This window comes from Crotalus tigris, unplaced genomic scaffold (genome assembly GCF_016545835.1).
Source record: "Crotalus tigris isolate CLP2741 ecotype Arizona unplaced genomic scaffold, ASM1654583v1 scf7180000017765.3138416, whole genome shotgun sequence".
NCBI classification, from domain to species: domain Eukaryota; kingdom Metazoa; phylum Chordata; class Lepidosauria; order Squamata; family Viperidae; genus Crotalus; species Crotalus tigris.
In genome coordinates, this window is record NW_024096620.1 from 2,953,215 (window position 1) to 2,980,459 (window position 27,245).

General features: G+C 58.6%; 1 protein-coding gene across 4 annotated transcripts; it reads right to left on the reverse strand.

The window, feature by feature from the left end:
- Window positions 1-648: 648 nt before the first annotated feature.
- On the reverse strand, window positions 649-26,492 carry ACAP2 (ArfGAP with coiled-coil, ankyrin repeat and PH domains 2). Of its 4 annotated transcripts, none has more exons than XM_039341532.1 (24): window positions 26,338-26,492; window positions 25,443-25,500; window positions 22,444-22,521; window positions 21,768-21,887; window positions 21,377-21,430; window positions 20,096-20,250; window positions 19,329-19,512; window positions 18,782-18,826; window positions 18,141-18,236; window positions 17,377-17,451; window positions 12,103-12,215; window positions 8,318-8,369; window positions 7,698-7,798; window positions 6,864-6,969; window positions 6,438-6,643; window positions 6,258-6,327; window positions 5,927-6,021; window positions 4,589-4,734; window positions 3,976-4,068; window positions 3,432-3,640; window positions 3,156-3,265; window positions 2,921-3,031; window positions 2,640-2,701; window positions 649-845 (listed from the first exon to the last, which is right to left on the reverse strand). In XM_039341532.1, exons 1-24 carry the CDS (start codon window positions 26,388-26,390, stop codon window positions 742-744), a joined length of 2,496 nt encoding a protein of 831 aa, XP_039197466.1. In that variant the 5' UTR covers window positions 26,391-26,492; the 3' UTR covers window positions 649-741. The 4 variants fall into 4 exon arrangements, with proteins under 4 accessions (XP_039197466.1, XP_039197468.1, XP_039197469.1 ...); XM_039341534.1 differs by having other exon boundaries at window positions 20,096-20,154; window positions 26,338-26,491; XM_039341535.1 differs by lacking the exon at window positions 22,444-22,521 and having other exon boundaries at window positions 20,096-20,154; window positions 26,338-26,491.
- Between the last annotated feature and the right edge of the window lie 753 nt (window positions 26,493-27,245).

Sequence of the window (27,245 nt, forward strand, 5' to 3'; positions counted from 1 at the left end):
GCAAGGTGCCTTCCCGTCCCTCTCCTGGGGCGCCCATCGCCTTCCTCGCCTCGCGCTTCGTCTCCCAGGGCCACGGGGAGGGGGGAAAGGCTCTCCTAGTCCCCCAAGTGGAAACGAGGGCAGTCCGGGGCCTCTCCGGGAAAGGGGGAGGCAGCGGCAAGGAAGAAGTGCCAGACCTTGAAAGGGCAGTCCCGGTGGGTGCACAGGCCGGGCTGCATCACCCCAGCGGGCTCCCCCCATTCCTAGAGGCTGTTCCTTTCCAAGCTCGGGGAGCCCCAAAATGGAAAGATCCGGCAGACCAGCTGGGAAACGTGGCCCCAAAGGCCCAGGACGGACGGGGGGGGGGGAGAGGGTGGGAGAAGCTGCTGCCAGAGCCCCCTTCCTGTACCAGAAGAGCCACAGGGAGGCCTCGAGAGGGGCAGGCTGTCCTGGGAGCCCTTGGCGTCTTTGCTGGAGGGCCCAGTCAGAGGCGCCCCGGCCCCCCCTCTCAATTCCGGGATGCCAGGCGTGCCCTGTGGCACAGGAAGCCTCCCCTTCTCGCGGAGGTCCCCTCCCCTTCCCAGCTGCTCAGTCTTTGGGGCAACCTCTGAAGGGCTCCCACCCTCACAATGTCCTCTGCCCAGCCCCATCACAAAACAATTACAAGTGTGCAAGTGAAGCAGATTTATGTATAAAAAAGGGGGGAGAGATAAGGGTACATGGGGGGATGGAGGTCTCATTCATTGCGAACTCTTAGGCCTTTCAGGGCTCCGGCGTGTCAGGTGGCTGGAAGCGTTTCAGCTTTTCTGGATTGTTGGAGGCCATCTGGGAGAAGTCCCGAAAGATGTCCTGGTAGGTTTCATCGCCTACGAAAGAAGGGAAGACACGGCAGCGTTGAAGAGACTGCCCCCCACCCGCCTGCCCTGGGGAGTCTGTCTGCTTAGCTATCTGGTCATGCTCCTGCCAGTCCCCTTCTCCATCCAGGCCCCCAAGGTGGTTTCTGCAGCCCCCTGCAAGTGACCTCCAGGCCACTGAATACTTGCCACCAGCCCCAGGCAGGAGCCCTGCGGTCCCCCCACCCTGGGAGGCTGTGCTGCATCACCCAAACTGCAGTGCTTGGAGATTAAGCATCTATTTTGGCAAATCCAACTTGGGCAAAGAAGAGCAGCAGCAGCAGCAGCCAAGGCCAGAGCCTGAGGCAGCCCCCGGGGGCCGGAGAGTTGCAGACCTTCCCATTCCCACCACTCCCGGCTGACCTTCTCCAATCCATCCACTCTGAGCAGAGCAACCCTGTTCCTGGCCGGGCTGCTAGGCTGCCGCCCTCTTTGAATTCAGGGTGATCCCTCCTTAACCCTCTGCTCCAGCAGCAGACCCACTACGCCATTCCAGACAGATGGCTGTCCAGTCTCTTCTTAAAAGCCTCCAGTGCTGGAGCACCCTCAACTTCTGGAGGCAAGCTGTTCCACTGGTTGATTGTTCTCACTATTAGGAAATTCCTCCTTGGTTCCAGGTTGCTTCTCCCCTAGGTTAGTTTCCATCCGTTGCTCCTTGTCCTGCCTTCAGGTCTCAGGTGCCTTGGAGAACAGGTGGACACCCCCTCCCCTTTGTGGCCGCCCCTCAAATATTGGAACAATACTATTTGGTCTTTGAATTCAGGGTGCTCCCTCCTTCATGCACCCCCAACTGGCCAGGTCCAGAAGCCCCTGGGTGAGCGTGGACTGGCGATGCCCAATCCCTTGGCAGAGCTGGGATCAGTCCCAGGGCGTGCACGGGAGGGGGGGGGGCGTGTTGCTGCTTCATCGAGAATGGCCTTCCATCCTCAGCCCATCAACCCCCGGCCTACCTTCCAGGGCAGCTTTTATTTTGGGTCCCCAGCCTCCCCCCTCGTTGGCAAGAGAGGCAGAGAAAGCACCATCTAGCGGAGGAGGCTGGAAAGAGGAAAAGGAGTCCCAGCCAGACCCTGCCTGGAAAGAAGAGTCACGGCAGCCATACGGAGGGAGGCAGAGTTAGAAAAAGAAGGGTGGGAGAGGAAGAGGCAGCACAGATGCCCCCCCTTTCCTCCCCAGCCAAGGTGGCCAGGAATCCAGGGCAAGGAGGCCGGAGAGGGAAGAGCATGAGGTGCAGCCAGACAGAGGCCCCCAAGAGCCGGGGGGGGGGGAGGGCTCCCTCCTAACCAGGTACAGGCTGGCGGTCCCTCTGTGGGGAAGGCTTGTATTCCTGCACCTCCAGGGACCCCCCAGCTCTAAGACTCTGCCCTGCGCCTTGCTCTGCGCGCTGAGAAGAGGCCACGGCAGACCCAGCCTGGGTGATGCAGTTCTACCCGTGTGCTCATCCCCCGAAGGACTTGCAAAGAGGTGCAAGCGTGTGCTGATCAGACCTGCGGTGCCCAGTCAGCAGAAGCGATGCAGCCGCCAAGAGTTGGGGGGGAGAGACAGAGCATCTGTGGGAGCTGGTCTTTCAAAGGCTTCCCTGTGCTGCCCCTCCCCCCAATTACGTGTCAAGCGTGTCAAGCAGAAACCGGTGTTTATATGGGAGGCAGGAGGGGACCTGGGCAAAGCAGCCCTGAGCATCTCCTGCGGCCCACAGGAGGGGGAGGGTCCTACAGCTGGTCTGGGCTGCCTGCTGAGGAACTCTTCCTCTCCACCCCTTGGCAGGCGCACCTGGCTGGCCGTAGAGTCCCTCCGACTCCCGCATCTCCTCGTTCATCCTGGCTAGGCGCAGCCTGCAGACAAAGGGAAAAGAGCTTCAGGCCTCCTCAAGAGGGCCTGGTGCACCGCCCCCACCTCTGCCCACCAGCCCTGCTCCCATCCGGGCCTCCTTGTGGAAGGGCCAAAGCCGCTCTGGCCAGGGCCGGCTTCCAGGCACAGAGTCCAGGCCGTGTGCCTGCGAGCCCGGCCTTTCCCCAGGGGCCTCCCCGGAGAAGATGAAGCTCCATCCTTACAGGGTCACGATGTCGGCGTTGGCGGCTTCTATGGCGACGCTCAGGGGGTCCTTCCCGTCCTCGTCCCTGGCGTGCTGGTTTGCCCCCCTTTTCAGGAAGAGGCACACCTGCCTGTCAAAAGGGAACCAGCACAGCAGTCGGTTTCCTGCAGGAAAGAACCTGGGCAAGGTCGGCCGGTGCCTGCAGAGAAGCCTTCCCAGGAATGCGGCAGGAGCCCCGAGAGCAGGAGACCTACCCGGTGTGCCCCAGAATGGTAGCGTGGTGGAGCGGCCCTCTGCCCTGGGCGTCTCTCAGGTTCACGTTGGCCCCGTTCTGGAGGAGGAACTCACAAGTGACCAGGGAGCCCTGAGGGGGAGACGAGGGAGGTCCAGGCTAAGCTCTCGGCCGGAAGTGGGCCTCACCCTTCCCTTCCCCAAACTTGCAGGATGCAACCCGAATCCTGTGCCCTTGGATCTGGCTGCCAACTGGGCCAGTGGGTAGGGCAGGGCAGGGCAGGGCAAGCAAAGCTCACCCCACGAACCGCCTGGATCAGCGGAGTGAAGCCATTCTCCTGGTTGCGCCAGTTGACCTCTGCCCCCTGTGCCAGAGCTTCGGCCATGTGGGGAAGACTCTTCTGGTAGGCTGCCTGGTACAGCTGCAGCCCTGCGACCCACAGCTTGGCATCCTGGGAAGCAGCACCAGCGGAGGAGGAGGAGGAGGCCTCCCCCTGGCTTTCTCCCTCTGGAGGAGGAGAGGCACTTCCTGTCTTGCTGCTCTGCCCTTGGCCCGCCCGACAGCAGTTTCCCCACCCTCCGCTTGGCTGAGAGGGATAGGCGGCTGGGGGGCCTCCTGCAGACGAGGCTCAAAGGCAGAAGCAGAACTGGCTGCTGGGTATCTTCTTACTTTAACTAGACATTTAAACATCCCCCTGCCCCACACCCCCGCCTCTCCCCCCCCCCAGTCCAAAACATGTTCCTGCTAACAGGCAAAATCTGGGGGGAGGGATGGGGATCCCACCCAAGGAAAGAAGGTGAGGTCTCCCCCACACGCACAGCGCCCCCAGCAGGAGCTCCTACCTGGTTCGTGCAAGACGCTGGCTGGGGCAACGGCTGCCAAACGCTCTTTGCTCTCCTCCCCGTCGGCCTGGGAGGCCTGGGGGCTGCCTGGGACTGTTTTAAGAAAAGGCCGTCCTTAGCGGGGGCAGCAGCAGCCGTGGGTGTGGGGCATCTGCCTCGGCAGACTGGTGAAAGCTGGGCCTGCAGCACGGGCACTCGCCCTCAGCTCTCCTGGCCCCAGACCCAACGCGGAGGGCAGAGCCGGCGCCACACCCAGAGCAGACTTACTACAAGGCAGATTTGAGGAGGAATCAAAGTAGAATAAGAGCCAATCTAATTCACTGAGACAGAAAAGAGGCTCTTCTCAGCTCGCCCAGCTGGCCCTCACACCAGTCGCTGGGGGCATGCAAGCTGGCCTGGCTCAGTGCAGGCAGAGGACAGGAAGGGAGGAGGAGGAGGAGGAGGAGGAGGAGGAGGAGATCAGCTGGTTAAAAGTGACATTGCAGCTTCTCCCTCGGCTTTGGCAAGCATGAATGGGAGCATCTCCTGGGGTTGCAAGGAGGAGATTTTTGCCCACACACTCCCCTGCTTTACAAGACGGGGGGGGGGGTGTCTCAGCAACCAGCCTGGGTACCTTTTAGAGGGGCTGCTGTGCTTTCAGGGCTGCCTTGCTTCTTCGCCTCTTGGTTGGGGGTCAGGGCTGGCTTCCCCCCTGGGTCAGCGGGGGACACAAACCGCCGGTCCACGTACTTGGCTCTAATGTACTCTTCCTTCTCCTGCCTGCGTGCAGAAAACAGGCCAGGTGAGCTTCTGCCGGGCAGGCGCAACACGCTCCCCCCCCCCCGGGTGAGCCAGCCGCCTTCTCCTGTGGGCACTCGAGGGGCCAGCTGCAGGGACCGGTGGCCGGGGTCTGGGGTTCCTGCCTCTTGCCCCAGAAGCAACAAAGGGCAGCAGTCGGGTCAAGCTGTAGAAGGTGCTCGGGGAAACGTCTCCTGTGATCCGACTCCAAACGCCTGGGGCGCAGCTGGCCCCCCCCCCACCTTGAAGTGGCCAGGTCTGGACACCTCTGCCCCAATGCCGGGAAACGGGGAAAGAACGAGGAGGAGGAGGAGAGCGCCAGGGGCGAGAGGGAGGGCCTTGGTGACGAGCCAGGAGCAAACCAGCGGATGGCCGAAAGGACCGGGTCAGGGATGGACCGTCCCAGAGGAGAATCCATCTATGTGCTTAAGAGTCAAGGACACGACAGCATACAGTCAATCAGCCTGATGTCTCTATTATGTAAGGTCTTCAAGAAGATTGACAGCGTGTTTGTGAGCACTTGGGTAGGAAAGCAAAGCCAGTATTTATTTATTTATTCATCAAATTTGTACAGCCGCCCATCTCACCAAAAGCAACTTTGGGCCATGTACAACAAACATTAGTTTGTCGTGACTGATTAATGTTATTACTGGACATAACATACTATGACTTCAGTAAAAAAAGTTTTCCATGATATTCTTATTTTAAAAATGATAACCATGAAGTAGATGATATAAGTGCTACATGATTTCCCAACTGGTCCAAGAACAACATCCAGGGAATGATCATAAATGGCTTTTCATCAATTGGGGGGGGGAAAGACACCAAACAAAGCGCCCCACACAGATCGTTCACCGTTGACCACCTGGGCAGAGAGGCTGAGGAGCGAGTCTGGGGCTAACGTTACGCCGGGGCTAGCAAGGGGCGCCATAGGTGGCTTCGTGGAGGGGCCTCACGCTCCCCTTCCCTGGAGGGCCTCAGCCAAGCTAAAGGGGCCTCTGCCTGAAGCAGGTCTTGCACTAACCGGTCATTGGACTACTAGATGGTCTCTGAGGTCCCTTCCAACTCTCCAGTTTCATGGAGATAATCTAATGGGGACCGTGACGGGTTTGAGGGAGAGGGGAAAAAAACACTCCCCCCCATGCAGGACGATTCCGCCCTCTGCGCTAAGTACCTTTGGCTTCCAGAATGAGGCTTCTTGGCTCCCATTTTTTCTCTGTTTGCTTCATACACCCTGTTTATCACATTGTTCCCCAATTCACACATCAGCTGTAGGAAAATCACGAAACATCAAGACCTAAGGGGGGGGGCCTCCTGCGCTACCCCCGAGGCGAGGGTATATGGGGGGGTGATCAAGGATGCCAACTCAGCTGTCCCTTCCCTGCTCCTGCCTCAAAGGCCCCTGATCTGCCCTGGCTGGACCTCAGCCCTCACCCCACCCCGACCGAGAGCCTGGGGCTCTCCCTCCCAGGGGCCTCTGCCACCCCTCTCCCCACAGAGGGTACCTTCAAAAGCTCCGGCTCCCACGAATCCAGCGTCAGGGACCGGACCTTGGAGAAGTGGACGCCCAGGCTCCTGCAGGGCAGACAGGAGGCACCGACTCAGGAAGGGGGCAGGCAGACGGGGAGGGGGGGCAATGGGTGCCTCCTCTTGGAGAGCACAGGGGGATGCGCCTGCTCGCCCACCTGTGAATGCCCGAGCACTCGATGCACAGCGTGATGCCAAGGTTGATGCTGGCCCAGCGGGGGTCCGCCAGGCCACAGTCGCAGCACATCTCGTTGCCGGCAATGGCCTGGACCCTCTGGAGGGAGCCTTCCCCCTTCAGCGACTTCTCTTTGGACTCCTGGCTGGACTCGGGGCTCCCCGTGGAGGGGGGGCGCTTCCTCTCCACCTGCGGAAGAGGCAGCAGGAAGATGCTGGGACCGGCCCTCCTCGGCCCCCAGGCCCCCTCCCGGCCCCCGATGGCTTGGCTTGCCTCCTGCCAGGCCAGAGCCGGTGCTGACCGCTGTGCTCATGAGCGCAGGTGGCAGCAGAAGCAGCTAAGGGTGCTCCTCCAGCCCTCCAGACGGGTAGGGCTGAGGTTGGAGAAGGCGGGGGGGGGGGAGACCCACCTCGGCCTTCTCTCCTTTCTCCCTGTAGGCACTGGCGATGCTGGTCTGCACAGCCTGGATCCACGCTTGCCGCAGCTTCTCTGAATCGGCCTGCAGGATGCAGCTCCTGCAGGAGAGGGAGGCCCAGCCGGGTAGGCAGGTGAGAACTCCTGGGGCTTTTAGCAGCAACTGCCCCCCCCCGCAACAATAAGGGTATAAACGGGAAATCAATTCACACCTTCCAGCCTTAATGTTGCCCCCACCCCCACCCCACGGGTCCCAATTCATGCTCCTGAAGTTCAAGCCTTTTCCCAGCACAATCCTGGCGTAAGAGGAAACTGACCAGAGGTCTCCCTTACCCAGAAGCGAGAGGGGGGAGACCCGGGCTCAGTTCTCTTTCAGCCAGACTGACCCTCGGCCGGACTTAAGAATAAGAGGCAGAGCGTTTTCCAGCAGCTCCCAAAAGCCGATATCCCTACCGGACACATTTCTACTGTGGCAAAGTGTGCTCGAGTTTAATCTTGGTTGGGAAGGTTGTTTCCCTTCTGGTTCAGCATACTGTGCAAATTCAAACTGGCCAATTTGTGCTTTCAAAAATTGCACAAGCTCAGAAAGGGATCAATTTGGGAAGCAGTGGGTGAGACGGTCCCCTGGCTGTTTCCCAGGTTCCACCCAATTCCCCAGGAAATCAAGGGCAGGGGGCCCCGTCTCCCACCCTTCCCTTCCGGCATCAGATGGCCAGAGGCCTCTGACCTGCTTGACCCCTCCCCCCAGGAGGGAGAGGTCTCTTGGATCCCCTGGGGACCCCTGGACACAGGCCCCGGAGGCGTCCAGGGCCCGAGTCCTCCCACTCACTTGGTTGGAGACACCACCTCGAAGCAGAAGCGCCTCTCCAGATCCTCGCAGGGCTTCACCGAGCATAGCCGCAAGTCTTCAACCACCACAGTGGGCGCATCCTGGGGACGGCAGGGAAGGCCGAAAACTGAGCTTTCTCCCGCCAGGAGCCGCCCCGAGAGGCCCGGGCAGATGCAGCACAAGCCAAGGGGCAATTCCCTGGGCAGCTGGGCGGGAGGCTCCTCGGGACCCAGATGGGCCCAAATGGGCGGCCGAGCACTGGGCTCGAGCGAGCGCAAGAGGGAGGGAGGGAGGGAGGGTCAGAGGGAAAGGCCGGGGGCGGCCCAACGTGCCCGATGCCAAGCTGTGCCCGGCCAGGCAAGGGAGGGGTCCTCCTGAGCCAGGCCAGCCTTGCGCTTGCCATGTGTGGGATGGGTGCCTGCCCACCCGGCCCCACCCCCGTCCTGGGCCAACAGTGAGCGAGGGCGGAGAGGGTGCCGGCTTTCCAGAACCATCTTTATTTTGTCCTTATTACTGAAAATAACCAAGCCAATGCAAGCCGCTGCTCCAGACGGGGGGGGCAGTCCCTCCCCGGGTGGGTTCCCCAGCACCCCTCGCGACGGAGGCCCTCCGGGACTCACCCTGAACTTCTTCTGGTAGACCAGCTGGTTGTTCTGGATGGAGAACCAGCGCCTGCAGCAGGGAAGGAGGCAGAGTCAGCAACGCCCTTCGGACCGGGAGACGGAGGCCAAATCCACCCGGACTCCCTCCGGCTGACTCTGAGAGGCTCGGAAGCCTCCTCCCCAGCCCTCGGGAGAAGAGGGGTTCTGTGTGTGTGTTTATGTGTGTGTGTGTGTGAGAGAGACACTTGAACCCAGAGAAGGGCTGTGCAAAGCAGCCAGAGGGAGGCACTGCTCTAATAGCCGGAGGTGTGTGTGTGTGTGTCCAGGAGCAGCTTCTGGGCTTCCCCTCGTGACCTCACAAATTGCTTTTCGGACTCTCTTTAACTTCAGCCCCAAAAGGAGACTGGCTGGCTGCAAATCCCTGGGACCTGGTTTATCCCCAGTGATGCCACGATGGGGGGCCGGGACCCTGAGGCTGCTTGGAAAAAGGGCCGAAGGGGGGGGGAACCGAAGGGCAGACAGCACAGGGGGAGGGAGAGCTAATGGAGGGAGCTGCACCCCTTTACCTTTGGGTTCTTTTCTGAATGTCCCACCCTCCCACCCCACCCCCGTGACAAATGCTGGTAACTCCAGAGACACACCCTTCCCCCTCCAAGTGACCACCCCCAACGCAGACTGAGCTGTAGCTGCAGGGCTCCCCCACAGCCGGTCCCAAAGGGCCCTGGACTGACCAGAGGATTCCTTCCTCAGAAACAGCAACCCGACTGGCAGCCATGCCGGGCCCTGCTGCCCAGCTCAGCTGGCACTGGGGCGGCCACTGCTTTCCACTGTGCCAGGCAGATGCTGCCCTTCTGGGATTAGGTCCTTGGAGTGTCTGCAGGCAGGGCAGGGCAGGGCGGGGCCCCCAGACACCCTCGCGTGGTAATCCCTGGCAAACACGGGCACCGAACTCTCCCCCTGCCTACGGAGGGCAAGGGTGGGCTTCAACCCCACACGCTGCCTCTCGGGTGGGTGATCTGGCATCTATCTATCCGGCAGGAGAGGCCACCACACAAGCCGAGAGCCACCTCCATCGAGGGTGGCTCTCCCAGGAAACAAACTCCGATCCAGCCGGGGCTCTTGCTGCATTTTAAGAGGCACCAGACCCGCACTCAAAAACAGAGGAGGGGGGAATCAGGCTCCTTCAGCCCCCCAAGAGAGAGAAAGGCAGAGGCAGAAGTGGAACCAATGGAATGAGGAGAGGCCACAAAACTGCCAGGCAATGTGTGCAACAACAACGGGGAAAGTGCTGCTACCCCACCTGGGGGGGGGGGGGGAGAGAAACACTGAGTGTGGGGAGAGGCAAGAAGAGCAGTTCAGAAGGCACCGCCTAGTCTGGGGATGGGGGAGCACAGCCCAGAGCCAGAGGACCCCCCTCCCCATCGTCCGCAGGAGGAGGGAGTCTTCCCCGAACAGCCAAGAGGGTGGAAGGGCGAAGCTCTCCTTGACCCCCACCATGGGCAGAGCGTCTCCCCTCCGGTGCCGCCCCCCACTTTATTTATTTATTTGATGGTTTGTTTGTCATATTCATGTCGCCACCCATCTCGAAAAAGGAGTGACTCTGGGAGGCATACAACAAAGCTAAAAGCAACAAAGATATTCAAACAATTATTAGTATTGTTAGCATGAAACAGCTTAATAAAAGGCATAAGCTAAAAGGAAAAATAAGAAAGCTATTGGGGGAGAGCGAGGTTAACAATCCTGGAGCCACTGAGACATCCGGAGAGGTAGAAGGGATGGAGCCAACCTCGCCTGTTAAGGGAAGTGGGCAGCAGGCTCTCTCTCGCTCTCTCTCTCTCACACACACACACACACAACACACACACACACACACACGGGGAGGGGGAGTAGAGGTGGGAGGGCAGCACTTCTGGGCCTCAGAAAAGGAGCCGAGCGAGGAGGAGGAGGAGGAGGAGGAGGAGGAGGAGGAGGCAGGCCGGGCTGAGAGCTGGCACGGCTGGCATGCGTGGCCACACAGCCAGAGGGGAAGCGCCAAGGAGGCACAAGCCGAGAGGTACCTGATGCCCCTGGGGGGCTTCCTGCCATGTGGAGAAAATGAGGGAGGGTCAGAACAGAAGCAGGAGGGAGACGGATGGAGAAACCAAAGTGAAAACAATCAGGCAGAAAACAAGCCGAGCGAGCGCCGGAGCAGAGCTGGGAGAGGAGGAGGAAGAAGAAAGGGAGCCCACCTAAGTGGCTCAGCTCTTGGCACGGCCCCCCCTCTCCCCCACGGCCGGGCAAGGGGGGCAGCCCCTGCCCACGTGACTCAGCCCCACCAGTGCACCTTACAAAGCACCTGGACGAGAGCAGCGGCCGTGGGGCCCTCAAACTGCCTCACCGGCACAAGCAAGCTCAAGAGAATGTACAATAACAAGAGTTGGAAGGGACCCTGGAGGTCTTCTAGTCCAGCCTCCTGCTCAAGCAGAAGACCCTATACCCTTTCAGACAGATGGCTGTCCAATCCCTTCTTAAAAACCTTCAGTGACGGAGCACCCACAACTTCTGGTGGCAAGCAGTTCCACCGGTTAATTTCCTCACTGTTAGGTAGTTTCTCCTTAATTCCAGGTTACTTCTCTCCTTGATTGGTTGTTGTTTTTTGTCCTGCCTTCAGGTGCTTTGGAGAAAAGGTTGAGCCCATTCTCTGTGTTAGCGCTCCCAAATACTGGAAGACTGCTGTCATGTCCCCCCTGGTCCTTCCCTCTAGACAGACCCAGTTCTTGCAACGGCTCTTTATATGTTTTAGCTTCCAATCCCCCCCCCCCCCCCGCGATAATCCTTATTGCTTTTCTCTGCCCTCTTTCCAGATCATCTTTTCTACATGGTGATGACCAACACTGGATGCCGTATTCCAAGTGGGGTCTCGCCAAGGCCTTACAAAGCGGTCCTAGAGTGAAGGGACCCTTCCTCACATGCTTCTGCCAAGTGAGGAAGACCCCTCCCAGGAAATGAGGCGGTCCCTCCAACTCACCCAATGGGTCAGCATCCCTGCCTCGGGCAAACTAATCCAAGGGCTCTGGAAATACAGTGCTGGTGCTTTGCCTTTAGAAACAGGCCCAGCCCCAGAGCATCCCTTGGCAAGCTCCCGGCGGCCTCCGTCTGCCCCTCTGCTGCTCCAGGGGAGAGGGCTCGGGGCCCATGGTCGTGCCAAATGTAGGCGCCCCGATGGTTCCTGGCCTCCTCCCCCTCCAGCAGCTGAGGCTCTGGTGCCTTGACCTTTGCCCCTCCCCCAGGGGCTCCTAACTACCCTAAGGAAGGCTAGTTGTCCCTCCGGGTCTCAGGGACCCCTTTGAGCGATCCCTTCGCCCTGCTCTTCAACCGCCAGAGGGCTGTGCTGGGATGGCGCCCAGAGTGGCGGGTGGGAGGGGCTCTCTCCCAGGGAGCAAAGAGGCAGAAGGGCCTGGCATCTCCGGTGGGCAGAAAGAGGGCGAAGGCGGGGCCTTCCCTGGCAGTTTGCAGGGTGGATCTAATCGTTATGCAGGCAAGGGCCTTAGCCTGGCAAGATGTCTACCTGTAGGCCAGCAGCCGTAAACAAACTGCTCTGAGGGAAACTCTCGGCTCCTCGGGCCTGGCACGGACGGGGATGGGGGCACCCCAAAGCCGCAGCGCTCCGAGAGGCCGAGGCAGCTGGCCTGCAAGCCTCAGGTGCCGGGCGAGGGAGAGCCCTTGGGTGCTGGGGAGGAGGGGGCTCGGGGCTGGCGGTCAGCGAGTCAAGAGGCAGAGAGACGCTCCTGCCCTCAGGGCTCCCTTTCAGGGAACGGCCTCACCTGTTCCAGGTCTTGAAAGCGTTACTGGCTCGCTTGAAGAGGTAGCCCTCCATGACGATGCCGTTCACCGCATCGACGTTGTACTCGAGCTTCAGGTCGTCGCTGGAGAAGCCCTGGCACAAAGAGAAGACCCCCGTCAGCCTCTGCAGGGCAGCCGGAGCTGCTTCTCAGCTCACCTGGCAGGGAGGGAGGTGGGCCGGGTGCCACACCTGGGGTCCCCCAGGTCTTTCCCTGGCTTCCTGCAGCAGCCCGAGGAAAGGGCAGGGAGGACTCCAGGCCAAGGACAGGGCCGGGTGCCCAGGAGCCTCTGACTCGCTGCCCGGGGTCCCCCACGCTGTCCACAGGGCCCCCCTCTGGAACTCCTCATGAAGGAGAGGTCAGGCAACGAAGTATGCAAGCAGATCACCACACTCGGTGCACACCGAGGACTCGGACGCTGCGGAGGCTCTCTATCGGCACAAGGAGATTTGCAAGGGGGGGGGAGTCCCCTCCCGGCCATTGCTTCAGCATTGCCCTACAGCTAGAAAAGCACCCAGAGGCTTCAATGGGTCCAGCACAGGGCAGCAGCTGTGGCACTGATGGATGCACCTCATCATGCCCACGTAGACCTTGCAAGCTGCGCTGGCTCAGTGGGCTTCCAGGTGTGACTGAAGCGGTTGGGGGCCATGTTTAAAGCCCCTAGGGCAGGGGGCCGGTTCCCCGAGGGCCGCTTTCTCCCAAGGTTTGCCCGCTCCCGCAGGGAGGGCGTGCAACTGGCTCCTCCTCCAAGTCTTGTCCTCTTATAAGACTTGTGCCTTTTCTGGGGCTGCCCCTTTTCTCCACCATGGCCTCCGACAGAGGCGGGCCAGAACTCTCCCCCCCTTTAGGGAAGCCGTGAAGAAGACCTGGCTCTTCTCCCAGGAATTACGGCCACCTGGGCGGGAGTCCTCCAGCCGGCTCTCTCGGGTGCCACTCTGCACTTGAGCTCTGCACGTCTATCGTCTATCTAACGTCTCTCCCTCTCTATTTATCTGTCTGTCTATCTGTCATCTATATCTATTTTATTAAATCTCCTTTGATCTTGCTTTGAAGCAACTCTGGGTGGCTTTCCCCCCAAATAAGATCTAACCGGAAAATAAGCCCTAAGGCGTCTTTTGGAGCAAAAATTATATAAGACCCAGTCTTATTTTCAGGGAAACACGTCAGCATTAAAAGCTGCAAAACCATAAAATGTCCCAAGGCTGCTTTTCCAAAAGGCAAGTGGACTTTGTTTTTCCTCATACACGAGGTGAAACGCCTTCAAGGAAAAACAAAGCCCAGCTGCCTTTTGAAAAAGCAGCCTTGGGACAACCGTGGCCTGAATGACTGAGAATCTCCAGACATAAAACTATCAAAAAATTAATATTTCTAAAAACAACAAAAATGGAATTACAATCCAAAGTAAAGTTACGGTTAACAGATGGGGAGGGAGGGAGGGAGGGAGGGAGCAGGGTTCATTGAACAGCCGGGTTACTGCCTGGTCAGCTGCAATGATTCGCTTGGCAGCCGCGGCGACACAAATCACACAATGGGGCAAAACTCACTTCACAAATTTCTCACTTAGCCACATAAATTCTGGACTCAATTGTGTGCTCATAAGACGAGGACTACCTGTATAGTCTAGAATAAGCATAAAACAGTAATTCAGCCTTTAAAAAAATCTGGGTGGGAACGGATATGGGAGGGTGCACACTGAAAGAAGAATTAATTAATGGAGGAATAGAATTAATAGAGACATTAATAGAGGGATAAAACCAAGATCAAGTTAGCATCAAGGTCTAATGCCGCTTTACAAGGCCTTGGTTAAGACCACACTTGGAATATTGCAAGTGATATGAGAAAGATGTTGAGACTTTAGAAAGAGCATAGAGAAGAGCAACAAAGATGATTAGGGGATGATTAAGCTAAAACATATGAAGAACGGTTGCAGGAATTGGGGATGTCCAGTCTAACGTAGAGAAGGACCAGGGGTGACATGATAGCAGTATCCCAGTATTTGAGGGGCTACCAGAAAGATGAGGAGGGGGTCAACCTATTTTCCAAAGGACCGGAAAACGAGACAAGAAACAATGGATGCAAACTGACCAAGGAGAGAAGCAATCTGGAATGAGAAACTTCCCAACAGCGAAGACAAGCAGTGGAACAGAAGTTGCCTCCAGAAGTTGTGGGTGCTCCATCATTGGAGGCTTTTAAGAAAATACCGGACAGCCATTTGTCTGAAATGGTATAGGGTCTCTTGCTCGAGCAGGGGACTGGACTAGATGACCTCCAAGGTCCCTTCCAATTCTATCATTCTACCTTAGGATGCACGGTGTGTGTGTGTGCGCGCGAAGAGGTGGGATTTTTTCTTAATCCATTAACCACCTCCACCCTGATGCTCCCCCGCTGGGGCTGCCGGGCATCCGGCACAGCCAGGTGTTCTGGCCCTTGTGGAAGGTCGGGAGGGTGAGAGCCCATCTCACCTCAGGGGGTGAGATGATCCAAAGGGCAGGAGCCACGGCGGAGAAGGCCCTTCTCTGGGACCCCACCAGCTGAAATTCCCTGACTGGGTGGGCTGCAGCATGCCTCCTCTGCAGCCGCACAGGCCACTCCCACTGGGGGTGAGACGGTCTGTCATGTAGCCTGGACCCCTGCTTGGGAGGGCTTTCAAGGGGATCACCAACACCCTGAATTGCACCTGGCAGCCGATGCAGCTGGCAGAGCAGTGGTGTAACAAGAGCCATTCTTGGGGTCCCCCAAACTGCCTGTTTATTGTAAGACAGCTGTCTTTTTGGTAGAATAGAATAGAATAGAATAGAATCTGGAGGTCTTCTAGTCCAGCCCCCTGCTCAAGCAGGAGAACCTATACCATCTCAGACAAGTGATTGTCCAGTCTCTTGTTAAAACCTCCAGTGATGGAGCGCCCACGATTTCTGGTGGCAAGCCAGTCCACTGGTTGATTGTCCTCACTGTTAGGAAGTTTCTCCTTAATTCCAGGTTGCTTCTCTCTCTGGTCAGTTTCCAACCATTGTTTCTCATCCTTCCCTCTGGTGCTCTGGTGAACGTGACCCCGTCTTTGTGGCAGCCCCTCAGATACTGGAATAACTGCTATCACGTCTCCATTTCTTTTCTTTAGACTAGCCAAACCCAAGTCCTGCAGCCGTTCTTCATATGTTTTAGCCTCCAGGTCTTTGATCATCTTAGTTGCTCTTCTCTGAATTTTTTCCAAACTCTCAACATCTTTTTTGTGATATGGTGACCAAAATTGGCTGCAGTATTCCAGGTATGGTCTTACTAGAGTTTTATAAAGTGGTACTAATACCTCGCGTGATCTTGACTCTATACCTGTTTATACAACCCAGGATTTTATTAGCTTTTTTCCACTAGGATTTTAACCCTAACCCTAACCCTCTCACAGTTACTATTTTTCAGCCAGCTCTCATCCAATCTGTATTTGTGCCTTTGGTTTTTCCTGCCTAAATGTAAAACTTTGCTTTTCTCCACATTGAAACTCATTTTGTTGGATAGGGCCCATTGTTCAGGTTTCTCCTTTTTGGATCCTGAGTTTGTCTTCTGGGGAGTTGGCTACTCCTGACAGTTTGGTGTCATCTGAAAATTTGATAAGTTCCCTTTCAATTCCCTCCACTAAGTCATTGATGAAGATATTGAAGAGTTTACTGGGCCTAAGACGGAGCCTTGTGGTACCCCACTGCTTACTTCTCTCCATGTGGATGTAGTGCCATTGAGGACTACTCATGCAGTACGGTTTGTCAGCCAGCTACAGATCCATCTGGTGGTGAAGTCGTCTATTCCATCTTTTTTTAGCTTACCAAGGAGTAGGTTATGGTCTACTTTGTCAAATGCCTTGCTGAAATCTAAGTATACTATGTCCACAGCGTTTCGCTGGTCTACTAGTTTAGTAACTTTATCAAAGAACGAGATAAGATTGGTTTGGCATGATCTGTTTTTAACAAACCTGTGCTGGCTACTAGTTATGACTTTGTTTGCTTCTAGTTGTTCTATATTCTAGTTGTTCTATTTACGTCTATAGGTTGTACACTGCACAAAGTCACACAGTCTGAGTGGGGTGACCTTGTAGATCTTGAAACCAACCACCCTTTTTTCTTGCAGAGAGGACGGCAGGCCCCTGGCTGTGTCTACCCAGATTATTTTGCATGGTGGTCAGAACAATTCCGGGGATCAAGACAAGGCTTTGCTCTGGGCATGCCAGTTTTCCGTGAAAAAAGAAAAAGAAAATAAAAACCAGAAGAGAGGCAGAGAGAGGCTAGGTGTGGGCACCATGGTGCCTGATCCTTTCCTGCCCACAAAGTGCCGGATCCATCCCTGCTCTTCCCAAAGCCTCATGGCAGAACTGACCACACCGTTTCTCCTTCATGAAAACCAGGAATGGGGCGGACGGGAGCGGAGCCAGGGGAATTCAGGCTGGGCCCGAATCGAATCCAGCAAATATGGACAATTAAAATGTTGTATTTCTCCTTAAGATTAAACCGTTATAACCATCCCAAATGACAGTTTCATTGCTTTAGCACACTCTGAAGGATTATTCTGTTCCTTTTTCTGTTTTCAATGTTTTATTGATCCCCGCCTAAATACTTTTTTAAACTGCCAGTGAGGTATCAGCCGTTACTTCTGTTTTACCCGGCATGGCAGGAAAAGAGCAGAGGATTTACCAGCAGCCCTTGCTTCAAGATGGGAGCCCAGGTCCCTCTCTGGAGAACATGCCACCCCCGGGGCAGAGGCTGGGCCCCTGAGCCAGGCCGGGGTCACTTTTCCCTGGGTGTCAAAGCAGCGTCTGGCCTAAAGCCACGGAGCTGCCCCCCCTCCTGCTGCTCAGCGCTTGAGACACCCGGAGAGCAGGCGCCTGCCTCTCCACAGGGACATCCAGACTCCCAAGGGCAATGGCGCCCGGCACCAAGGGGGCGGGCCTTGGGGCAATTCACCTGGGCGATGACGGAGGCCTCCCCAGGCTCCCCTGGCCCCACCTGCAGTGGAGGAGGCAAAGCTCCCCTTTCCTCCACACAGCGGCCGCCCCGTCCCCACCAGCCCCATTGAGAGCGGTCTCTGACAGGGTGAGACGGAGGTTTGCTCCGCTGCCACCAAAGGCGGGGGTGGGTGAGTGGGTGGTTTCCCCAGCCAAGGCTGCTCTTCCGTGGACTCCCGCACGCAGCTGCCCTGACCCGCTGGGGGCAGTGGGCCCTTGACCCGCAAGAGCCCACAGGTGGGGCACGCGCTCTCGGCCGGCACGCCCTCCGGTACCTTCTGCTGAATGGTGGAGTGCTTCTGCTCCATCTCCTTCTTTTCCCTGGCCGCGTCCAGAGCCAGCCGGTCCAGCTGCAGAAAGGACAAGAAGCCCACAGAGCCTTGGGTTTCATGCGCCCGAGGGGAGCTGCCCTTCCCCGGGTTTACCTGGACAGGTGAGGAGGCCCTGCCCCTCCCCCACCACGCTGGGTCAAGCTCTGCCTCTCCCTGCCTTTCTGGGGGGGGGGGCTGGAGTCCAGGGAGCTCCGGGGTGCCGAGCACATGCGGCTGGACTAGCGCATCGCTTTGGGCTGGAGAAAAGGATGACTCATGCAGCCTTCGCAGCCTCGGCTGCCTGGCCAGAGCCACCAGGAGAGCAGCAGCAGCAGCGGAGGCAGCAGTGCTGGGCTCTGGCCATGGTGCAGGAGGGAGAGCTCTGCTCAGCGCCTGGCGTGAAGCTCCTGCCAGCAGCTGAGGGTTCGGGGGCTTCTGGACCGATCTCAACCCCACCTGAGGTTGCCAGGAGCAGCCACAGCAAAATCCTCCAAGGCTGGGAGAGCAGGGGGGCCCTCTGGGCCTCCCACTGGGGACAAGGAAGGGGAGCTGCTCTGGCAGCAGGAAGATGGCCGGCCGCAGAAACACTCTGTCCTTGGGTCAGTCTCTCTTCCCTCGTGGGCTGACTTTCCGCCCTCAGGGCTCGCGCCCCCCCTCACAGCCCTGCCTCTGGGGCACCCCCTGCCTCCCCTTCCCTGGAGCAGCCCCGTCCCTCCCTCCCTCGTTACCTGAGCGCCCAGGTCCTTCATGTAGGGCCCCAGTTCACTGAACAGGTCGTAGCCTTGGTGGAAGAAGGCCAGGTGGGCACACATGAAGGACAGCATCTACGGGAGGGGGGGAGGGGGGAGAGAGGCAGATGAGGCGGGCGGCCCCTCTCCAAACCTCGCAGGGGGAGGGGAGGCTGGGACCTTTCCCTTTCCAGACCCAGGAGGGCAGCAGGCGCTTGAAACACCAACACCCGTGGAAGCCACCTCCGTCTTCGCTGAACCCGTCTGAGCACTTCGGGGATAATGGGCTAGATAGTTCCTCTATGGGTTGTAGAGGCCTTATATCAGATGACTCACCCACCCAACCCAATTTTGCGACCTCTTTTATGGCACGTCAAGCGACTGCCAGCTTTTCATAACACAAACCAACGGATCACTATGGGCGGTTTTGCCAAAAAACAGAAGTAAATGTCGGGCTTTGGCAAAACCACTGTAAACCACAGTCGTGAGACTGTGAGATACCGCAAACCATGAATGTGATCACAAGAAAGTGTGTGTGGGGGGGTTGTCCACCGGAACTTCAGAACAGGTTTGTAAGCCCCCTTGGGGAGGGGTCTGTGGGGCCACCAGCGCTTTCCCCTCTGCACAGCGGACCCACCTACCGACTTCAGGATCTCCGACCGCCTCTTGGATTGGAGAACGTTGATCTGGGAGAGGGAGAGAGAGCCATTTGCTTCGCTGAGTGAGGGGAGAAGAGGGCGGGGAGGGGACCCTGCAGTGGACGGCAGGCAGGCCCTGCCTTGCAGGGGAGGGGGCTCTGGGAAAAGTTCCCCATTGCTCCCAAGAGAAGCTCAGCGGGAATTTCAGGCTGAGGAAGGCAGGCAGGCTGGCAAGGTGGCGGTCAAGCCTCACCAAGGAACTGACCAGTCAGCAGGGCTGCCCTCTCGCCTCCCAGGACCCCTAGCGGCAAAGACCCCACTTCCACTGCTCTTCACCCAGCCCCCTCTTCCCCCCTCCCCCTCCCAGAGGCTTCTTCATCCAAAGGAGGCCTGCCTTCCTCCTCCTCCTCTTCCTCCTGGATAGGAGCCGGCTGCCCCTCCCGCCATAGCCAAATCGAGCAGGACCCCCAGCTCTGTCCCAGCCGGCCCCCCTGGCCCAGGGCTCCCCAGCCCTCCCTGGCTGGACGCCCCCCCCCCGCGCCAGGCTGACCTGCAGCACGTAGTCCAGCGCGATGTGCCGGAAGCACTTCCGGGTGGCGGTGAGGATGTTGGTGGCCTCCTCGACTTCGTGCTGCTTGTTCCTGGGCGCCTGGGCGTTCTTGGCCAAGGCGTTCTCCTTCTCCTCGCTCACTTTCTCAAACTGCTTCTTGGCATCTTTGAACTTCCGGATGTCTCTGATGCGCGTGGGGGAAATAAGACGGCCAGCTTCCCTCCAGCCTTTCCCACCAGAGCCCCGCCCTGAGCAGGATTCAAGGGGGGGACCCACTCCTTTCCCCAAGAGATTCGGTGGGGGCCTCTGTCCGCGTGGAAAGGGGGCCCAAGGGATTCTTGCTGCAAGCGGGTCACGAGAGGGTCCCTTCCACACCCTCCAGAACGGCTGAGCAATGGGCGGGCGGCTGGCCTTCCGGACGTGGGCCGCCTGAGCTGCTGGAGGAAAATATCAAACTGCCTCCCACCTCTGAACCCCCCCCCCCATTCCCCCACCTGCCCACCCACCAGGATGACCTGGAAGACTCCCGGCAAAGCCACACTCTGCACAAAAGGGGTCCCAAACGAGGGAGTTGCGCTGCTTTCGGCCTTGCACCGACACCAGAGCCAGCACACACATTCAGGGACATCCCCCCCCCCAGCACTTTTGGTGTCCTTAAGTCTGCCCTGCACTCTCCTCTCCCCCCCCCCCTTGTGCACAACGTCTCCCTTGGCCTCAGCCAGGCTCCCATCACGCCTCCGTCTTGGCAAAAATGAAAGTTCACTTACTCTTTAACAAACATCTGCAGCTGTGCTTTAATGGACCTCTGGGTCTGGTCAAAGAGGATCTGAAAGGGGAAAAAGCTCAGGCCGAGAGAAGCACCTTCCACACAGCAGCCCCCAGCAACCACTTTGCATCTGCTGGTCTTCGGCAGAGGCTTCTGCTACTCTCCATGTGGGCAACAGCCCAGTTTAAAAACAAAAAAAAAAACAAAAACTTGCCTGCTATAATTTGCCTTTGTTAATAGTTTTTTTTATGTCATCACGCATTGCAACATCTCTTTATTTATTTATTTGGCTTTTACACAACTTTCATTTTAGCAGACTGTTTGAGTGGACGGCAGCGCAATAAACTGAGTCCAACCTATGGATGCAACATATTGAAATGGGCCAACAGAAGGTGGCCTCTTCAGCCATTCGCAGCCCTTCCTCCTGGCTTGCTGGGACCCCCTCAGACCACAAGGGGTTACTCCCTCCCAGCACTCCCGGCCCACACATGAGCCTGAAGCCCTGAAGGGCAAAGGAGACTCCGCAGAGCCCCCTGTGGGGCCATGGCCAGGGAGGGGGGGTCAGATGCCCTGGGGCCCCCTTCCACTCCTTCTGTGAACCGGGGTCTGGCTGCTGAGCTAGCAGCAGCCCGGTGGACTCTTGAGCTGCGCTGCTCTGCCAAAGAGGGAGAGCGGCCACCTTAACTAAGGGGACTCACTCAGAAGAAACCCAAGACCGCTTCAACCAAAGGGGGGGGCTTGCAAGCAAAACCCCACTGAATTGGCTCAACACCTCCCCCCCGCAGCCTAAGCTCTCTCTCCAAACAGCTTCACCCTTCACTGACCCTTGTTGGCCCCACTTGGACAGTTGCAGAAGGATATTTCCCATTAATGGAGACTCAGCTGGGATTTAAAAGCCGCCCCCTCCCCCTCCAAGAGTGGCCCTCTTGGGCTCTGCTCCTGCCCACATCAAGATGTCCTTTCCCACAAGCCTGCATAACGAAGGAAACATTTCAAAAGTCTGGCTGCCCACTCCCACCCCCACCCGTCCCATGCGCTTCGGAGGGAGGGCAGGGCAGTGTTCCAGACGGGAGGCCACGGCAGCAGGAGCCCCGTGCCAAGAGCAGCGTTCCAGGAAGTCTGCTGGAAGTACTGAGTCACCCGCTCGCCATGCGAGTTCACAAGTAACTTTAAAAAGAGGCACCCAAAGTCCACGAAGGGCATCCAGACGTGGTTACAGCCAACCCCTCGCTTGTCAGATATGTTCCACCTTCTGCCCGACGAGGGTGCTTCCAAAACTTACCGTGTGGTAATTGATCATCTCCTGGAGGCTGTCGGAGAACTTTGACAAGCTGCCCTAGGAGGGGAAAAGGGGAGGGATGAAAAGCAGCACCCAAGAGAAGAGGCCCAGCATCTCCTCCTGAAGACCCAACGGGCTCCCACCCACCCACCCTCAGCATCCAGGCTGACGGCCGCACTCGGGACCAGGGACTCGCCAGGCGGCTGGAGGCTCCAGGGACACTGAGGGGTGAAGGAGCAGCCGTGCCTTGCCTGAGCCTCTGAGGAGGCAACCCGGGAAGCCCCAGGAGCCAAGGAGAGGCTGGCCTAACCTGACCCCCCTGGAGCTCAGCTCTTTCCCCCTCCCGGGCCCAGATCTGGACGGGAACCTCCTCCCCCCCGCCGCCACCACTTACCTCCACCAGGTCATCCCTGCTGGAGTAATGGGCCAGATCCCGGAGGCCATGGATGAACTGCTTGTTTGCCACACAAAAGGCCTTCCCGGTGTCAATCATGACAATGCAGAGCTTCACCAGCTGGAAGAAGAGCAAACGCCCTCAGGCCCTGCCTCTGAGCGCCCAGGGCGGGGGGGGGCAGGCCTCCTCCAGCAAGGCCTGGATGGAAGTGGGTCGCCCTTGTCGCTCTCTGCTAAACTGGGGACCGCTTCCAATCCCCCCCCCGTTCTTGCCCTTCCACCATGCTCTCCTTCCTGGGTGGGCATCTGGTGACTCCTCTTTTATCCTCCCAGTAAAATCCCGAGATCCCTCAGCACCGCCTTGGAAGCCCAGGCTGAACTCAGGTCCTCCGCCTATCCCCCCCCACCCGTATCTCTGTCTCCCCAGAGAGGGAGGCGACTGAGGGACATCAAGGTCCAGGGTATCCCCCTGCGCAGGTGGGCCTGCCTGGACCGGCAGGCTCCCACGCTCAGCTGCTCCGGAGGACCCAGGCCAGCCCATGGGACCCTCCCCAAGGACCAAGGACCCCCCCCAGGGGGCTCGCCACATGAAGCCCTGCCCTCCCCCCTGGGCTAGGCCTGGGCTTCTGCTCAGTCCGGGCTCCAGATGCCCCTTTCCAGGGAGAACTTCCCCTTTCCTGCCAGTTCTTTATTCCGGGGCAGCGTGACTCATCCATCTGCCACAGAGAGGAAGTCAAGGCCGAACTCAGGCTCCTCTGCGAGAGAGAGAGAGAGAGAGCTGCAGGCAGAGAGAGCCTCGGTTCGCCCCCCCCCCAATGTCTCAGACTATTGCAGTATCCCCATGGTCATGTGATCAAAATTCAGACGCTTGGCAACTGACTCCTATTTATGACGTCTGGATCGACGTATCCCACACATAACCAATCAATCTGTGGCTACCGAGCTTCATTAACTGGGGACTGGCCACCCACCCTTTCATGGCCGGCCAATCTGGGGGTTCCCAGCCCTCCCCCCCAAGAAGGCCTTGACACACTTCGCTCTTCTAGTAGAGGAACGTCCGTTTACCCCTCCCCATCCCTGGCCTTCCGGTTCATTCTTTCATGGGTCTTAAAGGTCTAATTATGTCCCTCTCCGACTTTGGGGGTTCACTTTGTTAAAAAACATCACAGTTTTATTTATTACAACCTTTTTTAATGTTTAGACTGACTACATCCATTTGTTGTGCCAGCGAACTATGTTTCAAAAGCTGCTGGGGGTTGTGACCCTGTGCCTGCCGTGGTCAGCAGAGCCCCTCTCCCACCCACCCACCCAGCCAGCAGAGGCAGCCCAGGTGAGGCCCTCGCTTCTCCAGCAGCCACCAGCCATCCTGCTGCAGGGAAACAGCCAAGATGACATATGGCCGCCTGGGATGGTTTTCTGGCTAGCGGTCCAGAGTCTTATTGTTGGACTGCAACAAAGCAATCCACTTATCCCGAATGGCCCCAATTCAGCCACAAACCCTCCTTGCTGGTGGAGGAACGGCAAGGAGGGGAGGCAGGAACAAGCCAGGGGCCAAGGCCAGTCGGGGACAACAAGGCTCCTAAGCAGCACCTCCGCCCAGGCCACAAAAGGCCTTTCGAATTCAAGAGAGGATGCCCCAATTAACTCCCTCTAAATCAGGGCAGGGAACTCCTGTCAGAGCTTCCACGATTCTGCATTTGCCCCAAAAACAGACGGCCAGAGGTAATTGGGATGGCGCTCGCTTGTTAGCGCTCCCCCAGCTGTGCAGGGCTCAATATCCCTCTCGGAAACTGCAGGGTAGCTCAGCACCTCAAGGGGTCACTGGGGCAGATGCAGCCTAGAGGCTTCAGTAAGGGGAGCCAGGCGAAAATCTTGACCATGGTGCTCCCCCATGGAGGAAACGGAGCCAAGCGGCAGGCAGGATTCCACCCCTGGACGGATTCGCCAGCGGTGAACAGCCTACACGAGAAGGTCTATAAGGATCCACACTGGGGGAGGAGGCTCTCTCCTGGTGCCCTTTGACAGGTTTATAAATGGGGGACAAAACCCCAACTTCCCTGGTGCCCCTACCGGCTTCTGTCTCTTAACCAGGGTTGACCCCTCCTCTCCCCACTCTCTCGCTCAGCTGAGCGCAGCACAGCCCCTGGAAGAGCCCCACCCACAAGAGCAAAGCCTCTCCAGACCGGCTCCGGGGGCCAGGAGGAAGGAAGAAGCTGCCTGCACTTCTGAAAGCCTTCCACGCTCCCCAGAGAGCACGCCAGGCATCAAAGTGGGGCAGAACTCTCGCCAGTCTCTCTTCTACACTTCCCAGAGATCATGGACGGACCTTTTGGCAATAGGAGGGCACCCTGCCAGCTCGCCTACTTCTGGGCAAGGGTGAATGGTGGGGCCTACAAGCCCTGTCACCACTGAGGGAAAGAACTGCTTATCCAAGACTTGTGAGCAGCACGGAAAGCAGAAGTGGGGAGAAACTCCCTCGGAGGCTGCACTTCCATGGGCCTGGGCCATAGGGGAAGCGTTTACCTCCAGGCCTCAGGCCTCCAGCTGGCCTGCAGCAAGCCCTTGGGCGGGGAGGAAGGGGGCAAAGGCTTCCCAGAATTGAAAAGACAAAGCTCAACACGAAAGGTGACAAGCCCCTCCAGAGCCTCAGCCAAAGCTGCACCTCCTCCACCCTGCGGTCCTCACACCTTTTTCTCCTGCAGCGACAGGAGAGCAGCGACCCCCAAGGGGCAGAGCAGCTGCTAGAGGGCACATCTCACAAGTCGGAGGGAGGGAGGCATCATCAACACGGAGAAGACAACAACCGTTACTCAGTGTCTCCACCCTGTGCCAGCCGGAAATGCAGAAGCCTTGAGCGGCTGCTGACCAGCTGAGCAGGCTCAGGCTAAACCCAAGTGGAGTGGAGAGCAGTCCACGGCTTGGCTGGTTCTGAGGTGCTCCCCTTGTTGGTTCTCGAGGAGCCCGTCCCCCTCCCGTGAAAGATCGGTCTGTACTGGCAGCTCCTACAAGGCCAGCAGGGTGAAAACTGTGGCCGGGAGGCCTTTGCCTGGCTGCAGCTGGTGTACTTCACTTGTATTAAGTGCTGCTCTGCTATCGCTGCTTTACTATCTTTGTAAGTGCCTGAGATACGATTCAATCAAAATGCCATAGTGATTATGGTCATCAGTAAGCCAAGCCCCTTCTACCCATTATTTAACTGGATGCACACTCATTTTATGGAGGAAGGTCTTCATTTGCAAATACTCCCCACAAATGGCACCCCAGGCAAGCTTTGAACATATGTGAAGAACAGGATGCGAGGGTCAAGTCCAATTCTAAAGCCAGGCATGCAAATCGCTGCCCTCCTGCAAATTGCCAGACGGGGTTCCCATCTATCTCAGGGCAAACGGGACTGCCAACCAGGCCAGTTATTTCGTGAGGCTTCCTCTAAGCCAACCTTCCTTCCAAAACAGGATCCGCAGAGGGAAATACAACCGGTGTGTGCCAAAGGGAGCGGAGGGGCCCAGCGAAGAGACCGTTCACGCGGGGACAGAGGTTCTAAGTCCCAGAATTGAAAAGAAGAGTTACAAAACGCAGAAGGAAAAGCAAAGATGGGTGGGTGATCCGGAAGGGCTCCGTTGCCCCCAATGGGTAAGGGGGAGCCCCTCGACTCGGTCCCAGAGCCAGGTTTGCTCACCTTGTCCAGCTTCAGCTCCAGCTCAGTGACGTCTCCTTCCACGTCCTCCAGGGCAGCCCTGCAAGGCGGGACATGAGATTCCATCAGCACTGATTTGTGCTGCCTTCAGTCCGGAAAAGTCCCAATCATTAACTATCGAAGCAAATTTTTTACAAAGGGGAATCAGAGCTGCACTGATGTCCTAAGCAGAGGGAAGCCACCGTCTGGCTTGAGACCGAGAGCCTCGGGGGATCTCCAACGGCTCAGGTCCCTTCCTCATCTGAGGAAGGCTTTCGGAATCCCTCTCCGGAGGATTCTGCCCTCCTGCTTCTTAATCCGGGCCTTCGGGGAACGAAGGAGCCAGATGCTCAGCAGCGGCTGCTCCTCCTTTCCGCGGCTCCCTTGCACGGTGTAGATGCATCATCAGCGCTCCGACCCGGGCACCCTCCCCCTCCCCGGGGTGGGGGGGATGAGGGCCAAGGAGGGGCGCTCCTGCCGGGTCCAGGGGAGAAGCCCGGAGCAGCACCGCTTCTCCACCCCCTGATGAACGCACCGGGAGCAGGACCCTCCTGGGGGGGGGGGGACTCGGGGCTTCCCCCCTTTGGAGACCCCCCAAATTCGGGGGGCGGCGTGGCTGGGACCCGACCCGCGCTGGACGAGGGAGCCTTTGCGGCCCGGCGCCCGCGCGGTTGACCGTCTGCCCGGTCTCTGGGCCCCGGCCCCGGGGCTTCCCGGAGCTGCGACGGAAGGGAGCGGGCGAACCGGGTCCGGGGGGGGGCGTCCCGCTGCGAAACCGGGGGGCGCCGAGGGGGCCTCCTCCAAGACGCGCCTCCCTCGCCCCCGCCCCCTTCCAGCCTCGGAGCCGGGACGGGCCCCCTCCGGAGGACGCGGGCCCGGGGGGAGCGGAGGGCCCTACCGGAAGCGGGGCGAGTCCTTCAGGCACTCCTCGAAGTCAACGGCCACCCGCATCCCGACCGCCGAGTCCGCGCTTCCGGCTCCGCGAGACTGGACGCCGGGGGAGGGGGCAGAGGCAGCCCCGCCCACCCCTGGAGAGGGGCGGGCGCTTCCCGAAAACCAATCCGGGCCGCTGAGCGGAGGGCTTCCGTACGCCGCCCTCTCAAGCCGTGACGGGCGCCGTCGAGATCCAACCGCGCGAGGCCTCCTACCCTCCGCGCCAATCACGGACCGCCAGGGACGATTGTCCAATCGGCTTTATCCAAAGCGCCGCCAATCCACGAGGAGCGTCGTCACGGCGAGGCCGCCAGCTGAAACTTCAATTCCCGTCGGCCCTCCGCAGCTGCGCCTCGTTCGCGTGGCCGAGGATCCCGAGCAGTGGGCTCAGCTTTCGGCTGCCTGCCCGACGGCGGGAGGCGCGGCTGCGGCCCCTTTCGCGGCCCGAGCACGGGAACGGCCAGCCGTCAGCCCAGGAGCTCCCCTCCCCCGCCGGGGCCGCCGCGAAAGACGCCAAGCGGGGGGGGTCAAAGCAGCTTGGTGGGCTCTCTGGTCCCCCCTCCCCGCCCCTCTTTCCAGCCAGCGCTTCCCTCTGCTTCTCTCGCGGGTTTCAGCGACAATGCTGGCTTTTTGGTGTCCCTGCCGAGCCCTCTTGTGGTCAGCTGCGGAGAGCAGTCAAGATGGACTGCATAAGCTCAGAGTCGCCTCGCAGCAACATGGGGAGGGGGCAGAACACACGAATTTAATAAGCTAAATCCGGGGACCCCGCCAGAAAAGCTCGGTTCCTCCTCGCAGGGGGACTCACCTGCCAGGGGTGCTGAGGGCAGCGGGGGGGGGGGAGGTAATGGGGAGAGGAGCCTCCAGGTTCACCCA

What these genes read in the sequence shown, in the direction of transcription:
- ACAP2 (XM_039341532.1), bottom strand. Translation starts at nt 26,390, where the DNA reads ATGCGGGTGGCCGTTGACTTCGAGGAGTGCCTGAAGGACTCGCCCCGC. An exon ending in TGAAGGACCTGGGCGCTCAG is followed by an intron (nt 17,452 to 18,140) that starts GTAACGAGGGAG and finishes TCCTTTCTGCAG; the next exon opens with CTGGACCGGCTGGCTCTGGA. An exon ending in CACAGCAGCCCCTCTAAAAG is followed by an intron (nt 4,069 to 4,588) that starts GTACCCAGGCTG and finishes TTCTTAAAACAG; the next exon opens with TCCCAGGCAGCCCCCAGGCC.